This window comes from Colletotrichum spaethianum (genome assembly GCF_022836535.1).
Source record: "Colletotrichum spaethianum MAFF 239500 DNA, contig44, whole genome shotgun sequence".
In the NCBI taxonomy this organism is placed as follows: Eukaryota; Fungi; Ascomycota; class Sordariomycetes; order Glomerellales; family Glomerellaceae; genus Colletotrichum; species Colletotrichum spaethianum.
Genome location: NW_026054814.1, coordinates 298730 through 318843, shown reverse-complemented (window position 1 = coordinate 318843; position 20114 = coordinate 298730). Strand labels below are relative to the sequence as shown.

The following is a 20114-nucleotide window of genomic DNA, read 5'->3' as shown; positions in this document are numbered from 1 at the left end:
TCTACATATACTATATTTTTAAGTATAAGATCCTAGTTTACTCTATTTCAGCTTCTAAGAATCCCTTTAATCACACGTTTACCTTTTACATAAATAAGGTATAAAGTAATACTTAAATTAACTTATTAATTGTTTTCCTTAACTACTTAGACTATGCCTAGCTCTAGGAGGGATATGTTGTTCACTAGGTAAATAGCTCTATAGTTATCTAATATAGTGTTATATAAAAAGATATGTAGACTAGAGTATAGAGTAACAAAGATACTATAAACTTCCTTTTTTTAAGCGGCTTTATCTAGGTTTAGTTAAAGTAAAGTAAAGTTAATAATATATATAATAACCTTTAATAGCAAGTTATTACTAAGTCTATTATTATTATTTTTATTATTATTAGCTTTATTATTATATTTCCTAAGATCCTTTCTTTAAGATAAAGGGATTACTTAAAGCTACTTTTTCTAAGTAAGTTTAGCTTAGAGGTTTATATTCTAAGGGTTATTAATTTAATTATAGATTTATTATATATTATTATTAGTAATTAAGGCTAGTCTAAGTAAATAGCTAGTAAGAGTTTTCTTTATATAAGTATATTTAAGTAAAGGCTAATAGTATAAGTAATTATAAATATATGTTTTATTTAAGTTCTTTAGTAAAAAGTAATATATATTATTTTTAGTTAATATAGTAGAATAACTTACTAAGGTTATATAAACACTAGGCCCTTTCTTATAGTACTTTATTGCTAATAAGTCTTTCTATAAAACGCTAGTTAGGATCATTACGTAGTTATTTAGGTTTTTAACTAGAAGACTTATTGTTTTATTTTAAATAATTTCTGTAAGTTTATAAGTTACCTAAGATAAGGTAATTCTGTATAATACTACTCTTAGAAAGGTTCTTAAAATAAAAATACCTTAGACTTCTAGTAGGTCTAGGATTTTTATATAAAGGTAAGAATTTCGCTATTCTACCAGCTAAACAAATAGGTTAATACTTAAGGCTATTTAATTTAATAAAGCTAGATATTCTTCTTAAATAATAGTTTAGCTAAATAAATTACTTAAAGTATATTATTATTTAAGAATCTTAAGTATTAAGTAAAGTATTATCTAGTTTTATATTAAAGCTTTTATCTAGGTTAGCTTAAAAAGTAATTTAATAATTAATGTTTTTACCTATATATTAATTATATTAAATACCTTTTTTTGTTATTTCTAAATAGCCTTTTTTATATTAGCGTTTAAGATATATATCTAGTATATAACCTTAATATTTAAGTTAGTTATTATTAAAAGGAGTTTATTATTAGTTTATTTAAGATTTATATTAATAATAAATTTATTAAAGGTAAGAATCCTTAAGGTATTTAGGATTTTATTAAAATATTTAAGTTTATTTTTTTCTATTTATTTAGGTTTATCTAAGTTAATAAATTCCTAGATATACTTTAACCTTATTTTAAACTAAAAAGTTGTATACTATAAGAACTAATTGTTTTATGTTTTAAGCTTTTTTATAGCTATAATAGAAATAGATATATTAAAGATATTAGTTTAAGAGAATAGAAATAGTTTGTTTAAGAGAGATTTTCTAGCCTATAGTGTGCTTTAGATATAGTGGTTTAAGGGTGTAATATAAGCTAGGCTTATAACTATCATAGAGTCACCACTTAGGGTAAAAAAGATATAAAGAAAACGGCTTAGATTTCTATGTATAGGATTATTTTGTCTGAAATAAATAAATATGTATCCTGTGTAGTGGATCTGCACGAAGGGACCGGACTAATAGTTAATCCGGGCCCAGCGCAAATCTCACAAGGCTGCGCGATGCGCGTAAGGGCATTGCGACAAAACCAAATCCAAAAGACGGATAAGCACCACCCGCAATGTTATATACACGGGTGCAATAGACGGTGATGGTCTCGATACCATGCGGACCGTTCTGATAGCCTGTAGACCGTCCGCAGCATGAACCAAATACCTCAAGAACTTGAGATTGATTCATGCCTCGAAACCGCCATCCTTACTTGATCAGGGAAGCTATCTCGGCTATCTGTTTTAGGTGAGCTGCCTCCCTATTCCTGCATTCCTCCCTCATGTATGGGGAGAAAAAAGAACGGAAGGAAGACCGTCAGCAACGAAATCAATGTCAGAAACATGCCCCCATAGAGGACGCGGAAGGTTGTCTCTTCCTTCTGCAGATCACTGCCCTAGCCCATCGACATCTCGGTAATTCTGGAAAAGCACACATGTTAGATTATTGTCCGATCTTCCACGGGGTGTCAAGCCCACCTGTAGACGCAGCGGATGATTATGACAGCGTGTTCGACGATGAGATTCGAGATGAAGTGTTTTGCGCACAGCTTGGTTTTTTTCATCACTGGTCACGACCCCGTAGGGATCTCATACTAGCAGGCCGGACCTCAGCTGTCCCGAGTCGACTAGTCCCCACTGTATGCTTACTTCGTCTTATTCTGTTGGCGGCGCCATGCATATGTCAGGAACAAGCCACCGCAAAGTATCATATTGACTACCTGGAAGCAGACGCTGCTGCCTACCATCAAGTTGTTGCCAAGCTCCGATATGGACTGATCCGCTTTCGCAGTGGTCATTGCAGCAGCGCCACCGCCCGCCATCTGGATCAGGAGCGAAAAGACATCCGTGCCAGCAAAGACCAAGGGGTAGAGGCTCGGTCGAATCAGTGGCCACTGGCTCCCGTATCATAGGACAAGATGCTTGAAGGTGACAGAAATGGTGGCTGCGACGATCGTAGGTGCAAGTACTAGCATGAGGTTTTGAATGACGAATGCACCGAAATTCCATAGACTGGGCGTGAGTCCAGTCCTGCTAATGTGACCTACGAACTCAGTAATGGCTACAACAGCGAGACAGCCAACATATCCCCATGATCTCAAACGCCAGCCGAGATAGCTTTGGCCTGTGAGAAGGATGGTGTACGCAATGACAAAGAAGATACCGGCGCCTCGGGTGAAGTTGCTCCCGTAAATGGTCGCTTCAACCGGGCAGCGTTCATTGACCTTGTTGGAAGTGAAGTGCAAAAAAACCCAATACTCTTTTTGGGACATACTGAGGAGTGAGAATGGAATCCCCTAGGTCTGTCGGCGGATTGTCGCCTTGATGGTCGTTGGAAAGAAAAAAAGGAGATCAAGGACTGAAGATAAGCCACAAGATCTCAACAAAACGTATGCCTTCGTTTTGCTCACTTTCCTAGACCCAAGACATTTGCAGGACATGTGCTTGGGTCTTTGGGTACTGAGGAGATACCAGGCACGGGGCCAAGAATCCAAAGCAACATGTCCATGTACCGCACTGCCTTTGCCATGTTTCTGTGACATCCCTGAGAAATAGAGCGCTTTTCCTCACAAGCTCTTGGTGATATAAGCTCAAAACTGCGGAATTGCATGACCCGACAAGATTCATTTCAAGAGACCCCTGAATTTGTCTGCAATCAACATTGGGAACCTATCCTAGATTCGAACGGAACCAAAAAAGGGTGGAAGAAAAGGGGAAAGAGTATTTCGGGCCTAAGGATGAGCCTTGCCTGGTTAGGTCCGAAGGTGGGTTGCTAGAACGGACATTGTTCGAAGACCGAGTGTCCATGCTGGCGTTAGCCTGAGGGTGAAAGCCCCCGCACCCTGTTCAACTTAGTATCATGAAGCGTGCATACCCACCACCCTCATCCGTCCCCAGCTGTCGGTCTACAGTCCGATTCGTCCTAGCTCCCATACATCAGTCATTCGCGGGTGGCCAATCCAAGACTCTAGAGAAAGCTTTCCCGGATATACTCAGAAGGCCTATGCACTATCTTGTGACGTCGCTTGTTGGAGAGGATGATTTGCACCTGAGTTAGTCCTCTGTGTCCGCTCCACAGTTCCTACTCGTTACCTAGACCAAAATTTGATCTCTGAATATGTTCAAAGAATAGGGCTAATCCTGGTGGATTGTTGGCAGCCGGGGAGTTAAGCTATGGAGTTACAGCGGACTTGCTAGTGGGAACTCTCCACCTTCACTCTTGCTTGAGACATTCGTGCACAGCCTAGTTCTTGACGCCTGTAGACTAAATAGATGCCTACCCTAATACTGCGGAAAAATGAAGTGAACCCGACTTGGCACATGCACGTCTCGTATAGCTTTCGCTTGACATACTGAAAAGATCATGCCTAAACCTTGAATGCTCCGTACTTACAAGCGTCTCGCTTTTCTTACTGTAGATACCTCATTTGCTCTACCCAGTTGTTCGGTGTTCGCGAGTCTGTTTTCCTCTGTGTACCTATCCAGTTCGCTTCGACTTTTCAATTGTTTCTTTATTCAACGTCCAGCTAGAATCACCCAAGCAAGTACGGATGATGTTCGTGTCTGCCAGCACGAATGATCCAAACGTTCAGCGCCCCCCTGCTGTGGCCAACGGACAGGCCTCAACCCAGCCATCCTCAACAACGAACAAACTCCAAGAAATCCAGAAATCTCCAGATCGTGAACCTACTTTCAAGGACTACGTCAGAGTCTTTTCTTACGCCTCAAAATGGGACATTGTCGTTTACATCGTTGTCGTCTTCACCTCCATTGGTGCTGGAACAGCTTTGCCTCTTATGAATGTCATCTTTGGCCAGCTCGTTGGCCAGTTTGTCGGATACTTCCAGGAACCTCCTACCGTGTCAAGGTCCGATTTCGAACGCCTTCTGGGTAGACAATCGTTGTACATTCTAGGTCTTTTCCTTGGTCGATTCTGCCTAAGCTACGTCAATAAGTTCTCCTTCCGCATGATGGGCGTCCGGCTATCCTCCGCTATTCGACTCCACTACCTCCAGTGCCTCTTCCGCCAGTCCATCCACGTCATCGACTCTATGCCACCCGGTGCCGCCGCCAACACTGTCACCACTACGGCAAATACCCTACAGATTGGCCTCTCCGAGAAGCTCGGCGTCTTCTTCGAATATAATGGTACCGTTTGGACCGCCATTATTATCGCTTTTACATGGAGCTGGGACCTGACTCTGGTTACATTTTCTCTCGTTGTCTTCCTGTTGGTCGTCACGGGGGTCTTGTTTCCCTTTGCCATCAAAGGTCTGGTAGGCGCCATCAAGGCCGAGGCCGAGGCTAACGCAGTAGCCAGCGAGGCCTTCAGTGGAATTCGAATGCTTGCTGCGTGTGGTGCCGAGAACCGCATTGTTGCTCGATACACGTATTGGGTGAAAGAGGCGAGGCGACAGAATCAAACTATGGCTCCATTCTTGGCTCTCCAGCTGGGGTTTCTGGTACGGGATCCCCGTATTATCGGTCATCGGCCTGTGCTGACATGGCGTTCTAGTTTGTCGGACTTTACGGAACCTTTGGTCTTGCCTTCTGGTACGGCACGAAGCGCATCATCTCGGGCGCCATCCAAGACCCAGGTGTCATTGTTGTCGTTCTCACATCAGTTATGATGGTCGTCATCTCCCTTGAGCGTATTTCGACACCACTCATCGCCGTCGCCAAAGCCACGGTCGCCGCTTGCGAGTTCCTGACCGTTATCGACGCTCCTCAGCCGGCAACCGGAACAATCAAAGGCCCAGATACCATAGCGACGGGGGATATCGTCCTCAACGACGTCGTGTTTGCCTACCCCAGCCGACCTCATGTCAAGGTACTGGATGGCCTAAACCTACGCATCGAGGCAGGGATGAAGACAGCGATTGTAGGCCCCTCTGGGTCTGGAAAGAGCACAATTGTCGGTCTCATTTTGGGATGGTACAGTCTCCGCGAGCAATATGCCATTCCCAAGACAGTCAAAAAAGACATGATGAAGGCGGGCCCGAAAAAAGGAGAAGAAAAGAGCGGTGCTGTCGACAGATCAGTTGATGGCGATGCTGGTGTTATCGCAAAAGAGGCAGAACCCCCAGTCCAACTGTCGGGATCCATTTCAGCGAGTTGCGTTGCCTTGGACGATATTGAGCTCAAGTGGTGGCGAAGCCAGATCAGCCTCGTTCAGCAGGATCCATTTCTGTTCAACGACACAATCTTCCACAACGTTGCTCATGGGTTGATTGGCTCACCCTGGGAGAACGATCCAGAGGAGAGGAAGAGGGAGCTGGTGAGGGAGGCATGCCAGGAGTCGTTTGCCGACGAGTTTATCGACCGTCTCCCAAAGGTAAGGTGTTCGAACACGCCTCTCTCGACGCGGATCTAACTTCTACCAGGGCTACGACACCGAAGTCGGCGACGGCGGCATCAAACTTTCCGGAGGTCAGCGTCAACGTATCGCCATTGCTAGGAGCATTATCAGAAGACCCAAGATTCTGATTCTAGACGAGGCCACTAGCGCTATCGATGTCAAAGGCGAGAAGATCGTGCAGGCTGCACTCGATAGGGTTGCTCAGAACAGGACCACCATCACAATCGCCCACCGTCTCTCGACAATCAAAAACGCCGACCGGATCATTGTTCTAAAAGAAGGCAGGGTTGCAGAAACAGGCACCCATCAGAGCCTTCTAGAGAACGAATCGGGTGTTTACTATGGACTGGTCTACTCTCAACAGATGTCTCTCGGCACTCCAGCACAAGCGAGCACAGAAGAGAGCGAAGAAGATCTTGATGCTGTACCCACGAGGAAAACGAACACTGCCCAGTTTGAAACAGATGTATCTCGCCAAGAGCCTCGAGTTGGTAATCGCAACCTGTTCAATAGCTTTGGCAGGCTTCTCAAGGAGCAACGAGCAGAATGGCCTTTCTACGCAGCCACCTTTTTGGCTGCTATGGGTGCTGCGGCGGGCACGCCTCTCCAGGCATGGCTGTTCGGGAAGGTCCTTGGTGTCTTCTCGCTTCAAGGAGACGAGCTGCGACACGAGAGTGAGTTCTGGTCAATGATGTGGCTCGTCCTTGCAATTGGCGTTGGGATGAGCTACTTCTGTCAGGCGTACATCTCCATTTACGTCTCTTGTCGCATCGGCGCCATCTACAAAGAGCAGTATTTCAGAGCCATTTTGTTCCAGAAAACGTGCTTTTTCGACCAAGAAGAAAACTCTCAGGGTGCATTGAGCTCTCGTATATCAAGCGATCCTAAGCTGCTCGAGGAACTTGTGGGTCTCAACGGGCCTTCTTCTTGATGGGTCTCTTCAGTGTCGCCGGTTCTCTGGCTGTTGCTTTTGCCTTTGGCTGGAAGCTGGCTTTGATTGCCATGTTCATTACAATGCCCATCGGCTTGTTCTCGGCCTACTGGAGCTTCAGGTACGACCTCGAGTTTGAAAGGTTGAACGCCGCCGTCTTTGCAGACAGCTCTAAGTTCGCTGCCGAGTCTATCGGGGCTTTCAGAACAGTTTCTGCCCTGAACTTGGAAGGTACCATCAACAAGCGCTACGAGTCGCTTTTGAACAACCTTGTCAGTGGCGCCTTCAGGAAGGCGAAATGGTCATCCTTGATTGTCGCTTTCGCCGCGAGTTCTAGCATTGGCTGCCAGGGCTTAATCTTCTGGTACGGTGGGAGGCTTCTCGCTAGCAGAGAGTACACCTTGCTGTCATTTTTCGTCTGCTTCATGGCCGTCATCCAAGGCGCCGAGGCCGCAGGACAAGCCATGAGCTTCGGTCCAAACGTAGCGCAAGCCAGCGGAGCGTCCAGCCGCATCCTTGGCATAAGAGACTCGATGAACCGAGCTAGCGAATCGAAGCCAGGGTCTATTCCGGATACCGAAGGCGGAGTCAAGATCGAGCTACGCGATGCCTACTTCCAGTATCCCACCCGCAACGTCTCGGTTTTTCAAGGCATCAACCTCACCATCGAAAAGGGCCAGTTCGCTGCTTTGGTCGGTGCCTCGGGCTGCGGCAAGACATCTATCATTTCCCTCATTGAACGTTTCTACGACCTGCAAAAAGGTGCCATTTTCTGTAACGACAAGAACATCTACGAGCTTGATCTATACGAATATCGCAAGAGTCTGTCTCTCGTAGCGCAAGAACCGACTATTTTCCAAGGTACTATCCGCGAGAACATCCTGCTGGGCGTTGACGACAGCACTCCCGACGAGCGTATCTACAAAGTCTGCCGCGATGCCTACATCCACGACTTCATCACTTCCTTACCCGATGGCTACAATACTTTTGTGGGCTCCAAGGGCGTCTCACTCTCGGGCGGCCAGAAGCAGCGCATTGCAATTGCGCGTGCCCTGATTCGTGACCCCAAGGTTCTCTTACTCGATGAGGCGACCAGCTCGCTGGACTCGGAGTCGGAGAAGCTCGTGCAGGCCGCGTTCGAACGAGCGGGCCAGGGGCGTACCATGGTTGTCGTGGCTCACCGCCTAGCGACAGTGCAAAATGCTGATGTCATCTTCGTGATGGGTGAAGGTAAGGTTTTAGAAAAGGGAGCGCACGCCGAGTTGTTGAAGAATAGGGGTGTTTACTGGCACATGGTGAGTCTTGCCCTCCTTCCATCCAACTCCAGTGGGCCCACGCTAACTCAAGTCTGAAAAACTCCAGTGTCAAAGCCAGGCCCTCGATCGATAGAGTGAGTTTGTTTGAGGCGGATACCTTGGAATGAGTTAGGGCGTGCCTGTGATGGAAACAATAGTTAGCCACCTGATACTTCTCTGGGAAGCGAATCTATTTCCACAGCACAGTTCGTAGTGGGTTGTCCTGCTGTCATGCCAAGTGCCTAGTCATACAGTAGGGCGTCTCTCGCCTGACATTACCACTTCCGACTCAATCTGGATGTACTTCCCTGGAGGCTGCTGGTACCTCAGTCCGTTTTACTTCAACATATCATTAGGCAAACTAGAACAATCGCGAAGGAAAACACAATAACACAGGCTTACTACTACTTGCATTTAAGGAGCAGCACTATCCGTGCATCATATCACTACCCTAATACTATGTTCACGAAGACAAGCAATCACATTCCCCATTTTCAAACCAAACCAACGCTGATCGCAGCCAATGCCCAGTCCATGAATCCCGCATTCGTGTCGAGAATGTTGGTGTTGAACTCGGCCGAAGTCGGGTAGAAGTTACCCGAGGGACCAAACTCCAAGGTGTATCCGTAGACCTTGTTGACACCGGGCTTGGCCCAGAAGCGGGAGAAGGAGTAGTCGTCGCTGGCGCCGGACGTGGGGTAGAGACCGACAGCTTGCATGGACGTGTAGGCGCGGCCGCCAACGGCCTTCATGGCGTTGATGGTGGCGGTGGCGACGGAGCGGATGTTGGTGAGGTCGGTGGCCGGGATGTACTCCTTGTACGCCGAGTCGCCGACGGGGCCGCGCTTGCCGTCGTAGGCCGGGTTGAGAAAGTTCATGGCGGAGGTGGTGGTCTGGTCGTCATCGTCGCCCCAGCTGTAGAGGAGGTCGCCGACGGCAGAGTGGATGTCCATGAACCAGCGGATGTTGGGGAACGAGTCGTAGACGGAGACGAGGTTCTTGGTCTCGGGCTCCGAGGCGGCGGCTGTGCCGGCAAAGACCTCGGAGCTGGGCGAGGTGGAGGCGGGCGCCTCGGACGGGTCAAAGTACTTTTTGAAGTTCCAGAGGAAGTCAAAGTTGCGGTTGATGTCGACGCCGACGGAGCCGCCGCTGGAGCCGGACTTTGTGTTGCGGTTCTTGCGCCAGAGCGAGCCGGACGACTGGTCGTAGGCGACACCGTCGGCGTTCACCAGGGGGAAGAAAACGATGCCGGCGGCAAGGACACTCTTGACCTGGGCGTTGGTGTATGTCTTCTTGCCGTAGGTGAGGCCGCTGCCGGACTTGTTGGCCGCGAGCAGGTCAGAGACCCAGTAGATGATGTTGTCGGGGCCGCCGCGCTCGCGGGCGTGCACGCCGGCACTGAAGTACAGGTGGTACTTTGACTTGTCGGAGCCGGCGCCAGTGAAGTAGGCGTACTGGGTGGCGCCGTTGAATGTCTTGGAGGGCAGGGTAAGCGAACCGATGCCGTAGTTCTTGACGAGGGCGTCGGCGGCCGACTTGATCTCGGCGACGTTCATGATGCTGGCAATGGTCTTGCCGGAAGCCTGCGTCCCGAGACCGACGGGGGAGATGGTGCCCGCGGCGAAGCGGTCGCCGGTTCCGATGGGGGCCGTGGCTCGCCTGTCCAGGTCCCTCCTGTGGATAGAGACCTCGGGCGTCAGGTCGTATTCCTTGGATAGATACTCGATCTGCTCCTCGGTGAGCCACGCATGCAGCTTGTAGTGGCTGCCGTCCTCGCTGGGCTTGGCGACAGCCCTGCAGCCAAAGTCGTATGTGTCATTGCGGACAATGTCCCTGGATGTTGTCAGTTGCCGTCTTGAGGAATGCCTCAAAAAGATTTCGACGAGGTCTCAACGAGGTTTCTCACCTGAAGTGCGAAGGCGTCGGCCCCTGCAGATAAACGGGCAGGAGCTCGGCGAGCACCACAGTGCTCTGAAGGATCAGAGACGCAATGAGGGAGTACTTCATGGTGAGCAGACCGGTGAAATTCGAGATGCAGCAAGGAACGGCCCGTCGCCAAGCATGCACCACGGAAGGGGGACTTGGCCTGGTTTACATATTGTTTTGATCGCGCCCACCGACTCTTTTGGTGTCGCGGACACTCGATCTCATTGAAGCAGGCGGTTCCTGCTCGTCCACTTAATTGCGAGTCATTATCGCGATTGCCCGGGAAGGGTCTATCCCACCTGCCGCAAAGGGCCTAGCGCCGCTCTGCCATTGGTAGATGTGGACGAATCATCCGTCCAATTGAGTTCTTGAGCCCGCGTCAAAGGTGGCAACCACGGACGGGCGATACCACCTTCCCCTTAACAGGCTGATGCAATTGCCGAGCACCTCCTCTTTCTGTTGTCGCGCCCGGGGAAACGACTGCCAGCAGTAATTAATAAATGGGAACCTGCCCCATCTCTTGTTTCCCCCCCTTTACCGCTCGGGCCTGGGGTTACCATATAGGAAGGCTTTAATTTTAGCGTTTTTATGCTTAGATGACTGCGAGGGGGTTACCCATTGATCCCCAGACTTGTTGGAGGAGAAGAGGACATAAAACTACACCTATGCCCACCTTCTTTTTTCTTGGAAAAAGAAAAGGGCTTTTTAAAATCCTTACGTTTTGCCAATCCTGAATTTGTGGCGAGACTTGAACCCAATAAGGCGAACATCGTCTACTAAGGTCTTGTTGAATTCCTAAATAGATGCCAGAACTTATCTCGCAGTTCGTTAGCGCAGCAGATTTATTTTCATGGGGAGTTAGAAATGGAACACAGAGAGAATGACTCCAAAGACGCACTTGTGACGTAAGGGGGGAATTGCAAAACTATTTAGCTGGGAAAGTGAGAGATGAGCCGCCGTTTGGCTGCGAACCCCCTAAAATGGGCCGGATTGCTGCCGGGGTGGTAGCACGTCTTTATGTCATAGTTCCCTGCATCGCTGTACTCTCTACAAGTAAATGCAGTTGATCCGCAAGCTGAATGCTGGCCCTATCAAAACAGTTTGTCTACTCTTACCGGTCGCTACAGCAGGAAAACTCAGGTCGATGCACCTACAGATTCCTACGTACGCACCGCCTCAATACGGACAATAACAGTCACTTCTGCCGCACCTCGGTCATTAACATCCAACGCACACATTGACCATGACCCGTCTCTCCATCGCCCTTGCCGCCCTCACGGCCCTCCTTTTCAGTATCATCGACACGGCATCCGCCGGCAGACTCTCCAACTATGGTGTATGGAAGGGCACAGCAACTCTCTTAAGCGCAACCCCGGGTCAGACAGACAGGTCGACAGTCTACGCTTTCCTCAGCATCTACGACGGCATCTCCTATCGTGCGGGCAACGACCCAGGCCCGCCACGTCCGCGCGACATCGCCGCCGCCTTTGATCTTAAAGCTCCCTTCCCCGAGGACGACCGTGTCGTCTACTGGATCAACCGAAACTTCACACACCCGCTCGCCGATGATGGCTTCGATCTTGTGAACCTCAAGCCCGGGTTTCACAACATTTCTCTCAATGTCTCCGATTTTCTTAAAGCCCCACCCTCTCTGGACCTTTTTCGCGACAAGCTGGTCGAAGTTGAAGCCGCGCAGCTGGCATCCTACGACGACCCCGACCTCGCAATCACCGACGTCATTGTTTCCTTTTTCGAGCCCGCCGTCGAGAACCTTGCAGATGTATGGGTGTGGGGCCAAAGATCGGAGAACGGAAACGGGCTGGGCCTGCATCACACGCACATGAATCAGGGTGGCCTGGGCCGGCTTTCCGCCGAGAATGGCATTCGCCAGGATGGAGGTCTGATTGTCAAGTATTATGATCACTGGGAGGCGCTCTTTTTGGCATTCCCTCAGCAGGCTGTCGCGACAGATCAGATGGGTCAGCCTTTGGGCGTCACTTTTGCAGATCTTTTTCCTGTGGTATGAAGGCGCTGGTTTTTGTTTTTTGGGCGTTGAGCAGTGTATGGTAGTCAGTATTCGAGATAGAAAAGTGTTTATTTCTCCTTGCTAGGGCGAGGATTGCGGCGTTGGGCAAATATTGGCCCCAAAAAGGTTGCCAATCCCAGAGAGATTCAGGAATCACAAACAAAGGACGCAGCAGTGACATGTGATATTAATGCAGGCACCTCGTGGAATAATGCATACACGGTTAAAGTCTGTTACAAATGCCACCGAAATATTCTCAGCACGCCGTTGACCTCAGTTGCAGCCCTCCTATGAGGCCCCAGTCTTGAGAATCTCGAACGCCTCGCCTCGGCTGCCCATGAACCGCTCCTCAGCAGCCGTCCAGTTGATAATCTTCCACACGTTGTTGACGTAGGAGGCCTTGCCGTTTTGATACTGCACCATGTCAGCGTTACTCGTGAAGAATCGCTCGGGAGAGAGACGAATTGGCTCACCTGTAGGTAGTACGCATGTTCCCACATGTCAATCCCGATGACGGGCACTTCTCCGCCGACAACGGGATCCTGGTCCTTGGTCGTGATGATGCGTAGACCGCCATCACTGCCGGGCGCCTTGACGAGCCATCCCCAGCCCGAACCCTGGATGCCCATCAGAGCAGACGAGAATGCACTGGTCAGACCGGCCAGGCCCCCAAATGTCGTCTTGACCTGTTCCATGAGGGAGGGCGCCGAGCCATCGGGAATCCACGGCGTCTTTGCTGTCGGCGGGGGCAAGCGTCTTCCAGAAGAGGGAGTGGTTGATGTGACCTCCGCCGTTGAACTTGATCATGTTTTGCAATGCAATCTGGTCGGGGATGTTGGAGTCGGCAACGGCCTTGGAGTAGTTGCCGAGGGCGGCATTGAGGTTTGTGACATAGGCTTGGTGCTGCCCTTGGGGTTAGTCCAAGGTTCCGGGGCACGTTGGAGTCGGTGCACTGGTTACGTGTTTGTCGTGATGGAGAGTCATGATCTCGGCAGAGATGTGGGGCTCGAGAGCCTGTAGATGGAGCGCACTGTGAGACACTGACAGACGGCGAGGGTGTCTGTAAATGAAACTCACATTATAGGCGTAGGGAAGAGGAGGCAAAGAGTATGTCTGAACAGCCATCTCGGGCGGAGCGTTCTGCAGTCAACGGGGGATGAATTAGTATTTGTTGCTTGGCAGTATTGCAATAGGTATCCCAGCGGTGTTATTGTCCGACGGTGGTGGCCCGTCGCGGAAACATCGTGGTTTAACAGCGGTGGTCACGAGAAGTGAGAGGAGAGGATGAAGCCTGGAAAAAGGGACAAAAGCCTGGAGGAACAACAGCAGTCACCATCTCACCGTATTCGGTTGAAAAGGAAAAATCATTAGCAACATATACAGGCGCCCCTGTCTGGGAAGGCGCAACAGGTGATGAGAGATTCGTCATGGTTTCCTTGCGCAGCAGTAACAGTCTCAGTGTCAACTGGCCAATGTTGGATAATTGGGAGACGAAGGAAGTCGTGGGAATATGGCTAGCGGTTATGGCAGGAGCAGCAGGCGCAGGCAGGAGAAACGCTGTCTAAGAAACCAGGGAAGGTGGCCGACCGAGCGATGTGGCTATCTGGGTGATACTGCGAGAGGCAGTTTGCTGCTGACGTTGACGTCCAGGAACACCCCCGATTGATTCGGCGGCCACGTTACGGTTACCGTTCAGGGGTCCCGTCTCGCTGAGTCAGGGGGCCGAGCTTCTGACCTTGACCGACTGAATTGCTAATCAGCACGTCACATCGCACCATTCATTGGAACTATTCCGAACAAGACCCGACAAAAGCTCGAGAAGGGAAAGGTGTATTTTCAATGATTTACTCTTAATAGGACTTGACGGCAGTTTACGCCTTCTTCCATGCATCGTGGACTATCTTTCCCAAGGAAACAGCCTGTGTTTTGTGCAAATGGAATATTATGGATCACGTTGTCAACAAACAACATTTGGAATCCACCTTTTTTTGTCTACCTAGTTCTGCGGCTCTGCCAACTGCTCTATGGTTTTGAATAGTATACCAGGTGCTGGTCCGGCTAGGTGAGACTCCTCCACGCCATTCTTGTAGAAGTAAAAGCTAGGCACAACTTTAACACCGAGGTCCTTAGCGACGTCGGGAAGAACGTCAATATCGAGCTTGACAAAATGGATGTTTTGATGTTTCTCCGACAACCTTTAATCCTTAGATACGATTTTCCTTTCAAAAGAGGGGCGGGGGGCGGGAATGGGGTGGGCGGTTATTGGTTGACATTGGCTGACAGTCGGACTCACTCTGTAAGCTTGGGCACGAGAGCCTTGCATGGGCCACACCACTCTGCGAATGCGTCCACTACAACGATCTCTTTCTCTGCAATCGCGGCCTGGAACTCATCACGACTAGACGATTCCAGTTAAGTTGTGTTTCCAGAATTGGTCGCATGAGGCAGCAGACTTACGAGGATACGGTGTGAATGGTCATGATGGGCAGTGTCAATCTGATGAGTGTTCGCGGTGGTGTTTTTCTCGGTGCTGAAGCTCTTGTACTGAGGACGAAACGAGGACCGAAAAGTGTAAACCCCAATGTCTGATATATGTGCTTCTCGGGACGCTTCAATTTGTCAGCGAAATGTTGCGTCGCTGACGCTGAGTCAGCTAGACTTTCCTGTTAGGTGGCAGTATTCACATTCATGAATGCTGCTTTATATAGCGCCTGCGCTCAGATTGCAAATTTTCAGGTTTATAGAACAATGTTGGCCCGTTCAATTCAAGGGACGTTGGAAGGTTATACTTGGAATTCTATTGATAGTCTACTATTTGTTGATGACTTACTACATCGAACCGCGGCAAGAGACGGGATTGCCAAGAAGCCTTTTGGTCGGCATTTCATTTCATTGACCGCCCAGAACTCGTAAAAAGCTACACGCGCATTATTCGATGTTATCCTCACTTAATCTTGCTAACAACATACCAGCCGGAATATCTCTAGTTTAGTTCGGATACTTAGGTGTTACCTTCTCTTTGTTAATAACACCTATTAAATGATGCCTACTAACAACCTGCTTCTAAAAGCACGTGTCTCGAGAATCCTAATCACGACTGCCGAAGACCGATAACCGCTGATAGGATATTCCACCGACTTCCGCTATAAGCGGTACAATTGCGGTAGGCGCCGAGTTTAGCAGCTGGTTTAGGTCCAGGGGTCCTTCGCTTAAGCATGGAACTCATGTTGGATGAATCCTTCATGTATGCAAGCCCAGCATTTCAAAAGTGCCTGATTACGAATGCAAGTTCTTAGCATCAACTCATTTAGTGGAGATCCGTCACTTCTTACCTACTTCTCACTTCAAAAAAATAATGCAACTTCATCCCGACAGTCATGACCCTCCATCATTCAAGCCAGTCAATCACCTCATTCCCTATCGTATGCGCTCTTGTTCCAGAGTCCAAGTCTATTTCTTCGGATCATCATGAACGCAACCGAAGGCATCCAGTCCGAGCAAGCGGGAATTGAGAAGGGTGTGCACGAGGCACGGGCCTTGGTCAACAATTGTCCGCTGGAAAATGAAGAACATAACCAAGAAGAAGAACATCTCCCTCCCCGCGATCGTGGATGGGCTGCTTGGAAAAGTCTTGTCGCAGTCTCACTCATCGCGATGGCCACGTGGGGTAACAAAGCATATTCATTTCTCTCTCAAATATTACAACGAATTGCTGATGGTTGTTTCTCGTCGAAGGTTTCGGTGCTACACAGGGCATCTTTCGAGAATACTACTTCAAGACACCTCCTTTACAAGGAAACCAACTAGTAGCCTCCACTGGCCTACTGATTGTTGTAAGCACTGCATACGCTGTATACCAATACTCGACAGCTAAACTACCCCAGGGCCTCCTACAAACTCTTCCACCATTTTTGCTTAAAATTATCGATACATATCCTCATTATAGATTTCATGTGATGTGGAGCGGTATGATCCTTGTCGTTATATCTACTATTGGCGCCGCTTTCTCGACATCGGTAAGAACCCTGCCCAGTATAACAATAAGAATCATACCTACAACTATTAAAAGGCTGTGCAGGTAATCATGACACAGGGCGTCATGTATGGCCTGTCAAGCGGGCTTCTCTTCGCACCCTGTTTAAGCTTTGTGAACGAATGGTTCCTTAAGCGGCGTGGTCTTGCCAACGGCATCTTGTAAGTGATTGATGAGTTCTAGGGAGGGGTGATAGCTGACTAACTTACCCAGTTTCGGCGCTCCCAATGTTGCTGCTTCGGGCCTTTCACCAATATTCTCTATTCTTCTCAAGCGCTTCGGGCCTCGGAAAACACTCATCGGATGGGCCATATTCATAGCTGTCATCATATCGCTCGGCATACTGTGCGTCCGCTCTCGACGAAGCAGCAATGCACAGGCAGAGGAAGCAATCCGGAAACCGTCTTCGACTCTGAGAGTATTGAAGCGGCCAGTGTTCTGGCTCTTTGTCTTCTCTATGGCGATGCAGAGCCTAGCCAACAACCTCCCTGCAAATTACCTCCCTAGCTACGCCACAGATATGGGTGTCTCAGCAGAACAAGGCGCATTGTTGGTCACGTTTTTGTCCCTGTTTGGAATTATCGGCCAAGTCTCAATTGGAGCTCTGACGTAGGTCTCACCCATTTACTGCGCCGCCATGCCATGTATGCTGACTTAAACACCGACAGAGATGCCATTGGGCCCTTGATACCTATGCTACTGAGTACCCTGGTTAGCAGTTTTGCAATCTTTGTTGTGTGGGGCTTAGGAAGATATTACTGGAATATGGTAGTTGCTTCTATACTTTTCGGTGCTTTCGCATTTAGCTTCATGGTCTTACGTAGCCACATGGCTGCAGTTGTTGTGGATGACCCTAACCGTCCGGCTGAGGAGCTTTTCGTTTCAGGCATTCTGCTCTTTACCCGGGGTGTTGTGGGCGTCGCTTCAGGCTATATAGCAGCTGCTGTCATGCAAAATAGCGAATATATCGGACTTCAACCGGGGTATCGGGCTGGAAAGTGGCGTTCCTTCATCTTGTTTCTAGGCACTACGATGACAGCGGCGACTCTAGGTGCCGTGGGTTTAATTAAAAAGAAGAAAATAACATAGAAACACAATTTGCGTAGATTAAACTGCTTAAGGGCGACAAAATGGGGCTAGACAGATATAGACTTATCTGTTAGAGATTCGTTATAGATGTAGAATTAGAGGTTGCCGGCAAAGATAACTACACCACTCTTTAACTCAGATGTGGCTCACTTAGCCAGTTAACCAAAATCACTAAAAAGTTACCCGCCTTGCCTATCTGCTTTCTTGACTGCTTGCCCGATGTTTAAGGTTACTTGGATGAGCTGGATGGGTAGCATGAACAAGTGAATGTATGAGGGGCTGATTGGTATTCACGTGTTAGTGTAACCGTTAAGCACTAAATAGTATACATGCAATTCCGAGGCTAGATTTGATTTGCTGCTTATGCAGGTGTTGCTTGTTAGGGGAACAGCATAAATGTAATAAATAGGTAAGAGAAAAGAGACTATTTACATTAATACACGGCACCAGGATAAGGCTAACAAGGAGAATATTTACGTGTAAGCCAATGAGCTATCTTAGTGTTACCACAATCTCATAGTGCGCCCACATGGCCCTGTTCCTGACTTGGCCGAGACCAACAAGCTGTCATGGCCATAAGTTAATAACCCTTTGTGTCGGCAAAAACACTAAATTTTGAAACCGTCGATTGAATTGATGGTGTTGTTCCGATTTCACAAGAGCAAGCTAGATGACTCAAATGAGAGATAAACAATAAATACTTATTTGGATTATAGTTTGCAAGCTAGAAGAAATACCCAAAAGACCACAGCAAGTAAAAGTGTGGGGTTTAGCGAATTGAAGTAAAGGTTACCTTAATCGAAGGAGAATCAGTGCCAACATTGACACCCACAACCACTACAGTCAACCTCACCTACTCCCCAACGACTTCATCCAGCCAATCCAACCAAGCAGGAGCAGGGGACCCGACCCCTTCACAGCTAGTGACAATGTTGGGGCTGCTTTGAGAATTCCCTCCGAGAATTACTGATCCCGTCGCGTCCAGGATTGTAACTCTGAGACTGCCAGGTCCGTGCCGGTCGGCCCAGAACACACGGAAAGGGATGTACGCCGAGGTGTCTGTAACCTCAAAAATGTAGGATAAGCGAAAGTCGACCCACGGTCCAGAATCGGGCCACCGCCCATAGGCCTGGCTGTTAGCGGCCGAAAAGGATCCAGAGAGCGCTACTTCGCCAACCCAGACGTGAGCGAAATCATCGGGGTAGTCGATGTAGATAGTGTAAGTGCCCAGCAAAGATGGCTTAATATACCCGCGATGCATAAGTGCGCTGCATGCCAAGCCGCTGCCTGGTGGACCTTCGACTCCATACACGCTAAGGGGCCTTCCGGCGTCATCTTGCGAAAACCACATATGGGAAGTGGTGCCGGTGACCCAGGGGTTGACACCCTCAAGAATGGTTCTAAAGTCGGCGTCCCGAGGGCTTTTGTTACTGACTTCAGAACACTGCTCGGTGCCGAGGCCATAGTTATACAATGCGAACTCGATACCCTCTGTGCATGTGGGTAGAGCAGACGAGGTCGCAGTGGCCGAGGTGGTGAAAGAAGGCGATGTTGTTGAGAAGGACGAGTTTGTCGTAAAAGACGAGTTTGACCAAGATGAGGTCCTTGAGGACAAGGTTGGAAAGGACGGTTGGACAGTGAGGGTGGGTGTGATGATGACGGTCTGCGCTGGGCCCGTAACGGTAACGGTAGTGGCCGCGATGTCTTCGAAACAGTGACAAGCAGACCAGTATGCCGTAACGTCTGGACAGGAGCTAGCATAGGCGGGCTTGGTACCGGTGATAATCGGAGCAGGGATCTCGGCACGGGCGGCGTGAACGTTGTTGACAACAACAGGCGTAGCAGTCACCGTTACAGTACTGTAGAGAGTAATCTGTTAGTGATTTTGAACAAAATGGTTTGGTAGAGTCCAGGGCGCGACATACCCAGGCACGATGGTGGTGTAAGTCGTCAGAAGATCGGCGCACAGAGATGATCTCAAGGCGAAGGGGGGGTCCTTTCTGGCTACCCCAGCGACTTGTCGCCCACAATTGTTGTTGCAAATCGCGGCAAAAGCCGGTGTCAGTCCGAAGACGAGACTGAGGATAGTTGCAGTCTTCATGCTGTAACGGACTAGGAGATGGTACTGATAGTTTGATGTGTTGGATGAATAGACAGATGTACGTCCGAAAGACCTCCTTTTATATAGATTCTTCACGTTGAAATCTCTACTGCCAACATGAATCCTCAAGCCAAATGACAAGATAATGTTTTGGTGCTGATTCAGTTGACTTGTCGTGTCTCTACCTAAACAATTTGGCGCCAGCCACCGGATGCGTATATGCTTGGCACCGTGTCTAAACGAACATTGAACATCGATTGAGAATTAAATACGAGGCAAATTTCTGCAGTTATCTCGGGTAGAGTTAAAGTTCGGTTTAAGACTTTTCAACATGTTCCCCTTGCGAGAGCTACATCTGTTTTTATGACGGTTTCGGTCAGCCGAAAAGGAAGCGGACTCTTGGCTAAACACCACAATCATTCCAACTAGGTATCCAATAGCACATGGGTAGAAGAGAAGGTCAATTAAGGGATCAACCATAGAATATATGTCTTCGGCTACGCTGGATGGATGAATCATTGGAATACGGACTAAAGGTTCGA

The 20114-nt window shown here is 48.7% G+C and overlaps 9 protein-coding genes across 9 annotated transcripts; 4 read left to right on the top strand and 5 right to left on the bottom strand.

Annotated features, from left to right (window-relative positions):
* Window positions 1-4366: 4366 nt before the first annotated feature.
* On the top strand, window positions 4367-7102 carry ColSpa_11279 (ABC transporter BEA3; the record flags this gene model as incomplete). The annotated part of the gene is made up of 3 exons (XM_049277492.1): window positions 4367-5275; window positions 5329-6147; window positions 6197-7102. 3 exons carry the CDS (start codon window positions 4367-4369, stop codon window positions 7100-7102), a joined length of 2634 nt encoding a protein of 877 aa, XP_049133449.1.
* On the top strand, window positions 7102-8491 carry ColSpa_11280 (ABC transporter BEA3; the record flags this gene model as incomplete). Its single annotated transcript, XM_049277490.1, has 2 exons — window positions 7102-8397; window positions 8465-8491. The coding sequence occupies 2 exons, from the start codon at window positions 7102-7104 to the stop codon at window positions 8489-8491; spliced, it is 1323 nt and encodes a 440-aa protein (XP_049133447.1).
* Window positions 7350-7616, bottom strand: ColSpa_11278 (uncharacterized protein; the record flags this gene model as incomplete). The annotated part of the gene is made up of 1 exon (XM_049277491.1): window positions 7350-7616. One exon carries the CDS (start codon window positions 7614-7616, stop codon window positions 7350-7352), a length of 267 nt encoding a protein of 88 aa, XP_049133448.1.
* A 400-nt stretch (window positions 8492-8891) lies between the features above and the next one.
* ColSpa_11277 (carboxypeptidase B) lies at window positions 8892-10404 on the bottom strand (the record flags this gene model as incomplete). Its single annotated transcript, XM_049277489.1, has 2 exons — window positions 8892-10230; window positions 10304-10404. The coding sequence occupies 2 exons, from the start codon at window positions 10402-10404 to the stop codon at window positions 8892-8894; spliced, it is 1440 nt and encodes a 479-aa protein (XP_049133446.1).
* A 1162-nt stretch (window positions 10405-11566) lies between these two features.
* Window positions 11567-12349, top strand: ColSpa_11276 (uncharacterized protein; the record flags this gene model as incomplete). Its single annotated transcript, XM_049277488.1, has 1 exon — window positions 11567-12349. One exon carries the CDS (start codon window positions 11567-11569, stop codon window positions 12347-12349), a length of 783 nt encoding a protein of 260 aa, XP_049133445.1.
* A 288-nt stretch (window positions 12350-12637) lies between these two features.
* Window positions 12638-13474, bottom strand: ColSpa_11275 (superoxide dismutase [Mn], mitochondrial; the record flags this gene model as incomplete). The annotated part of the gene is made up of 4 exons (XM_049277487.1): window positions 12638-12763; window positions 12823-13035; window positions 13076-13252; window positions 13427-13474. The coding sequence occupies 4 exons, from the start codon at window positions 13472-13474 to the stop codon at window positions 12638-12640; spliced, it is 564 nt and encodes a 187-aa protein (XP_049133444.1).
* An 871-nt stretch (window positions 13475-14345) lies between these two features.
* Window positions 14346-14829, bottom strand: ColSpa_11274 (thioredoxin-like protein; the record flags this gene model as incomplete). Its single annotated transcript, XM_049277486.1, has 3 exons — window positions 14346-14544; window positions 14643-14747; window positions 14807-14829. 3 exons carry the CDS (start codon window positions 14827-14829, stop codon window positions 14346-14348), a joined length of 327 nt encoding a protein of 108 aa, XP_049133443.1.
* A 1604-nt stretch (window positions 14830-16433) lies between these two features.
* On the top strand, window positions 16434-16995 carry ColSpa_11273 (monocarboxylate transporter 12; the record flags this gene model as incomplete). The annotated part of the gene is made up of 2 exons (XM_049277485.1): window positions 16434-16543; window positions 16596-16995. 2 exons carry the CDS (start codon window positions 16434-16436, stop codon window positions 16993-16995), a joined length of 510 nt encoding a protein of 169 aa, XP_049133442.1.
* Window positions 16996-18324: 1329 nt separating this feature from the next.
* Window positions 18325-19572, bottom strand: ColSpa_11272 (uncharacterized protein; the record flags this gene model as incomplete). The annotated part of the gene is made up of 2 exons (XM_049277484.1): window positions 18325-19330; window positions 19397-19572. 2 exons carry the CDS (start codon window positions 19570-19572, stop codon window positions 18325-18327), a joined length of 1182 nt encoding a protein of 393 aa, XP_049133441.1.
* Between the last annotated feature and the right edge of the window lie 542 nt (window positions 19573-20114).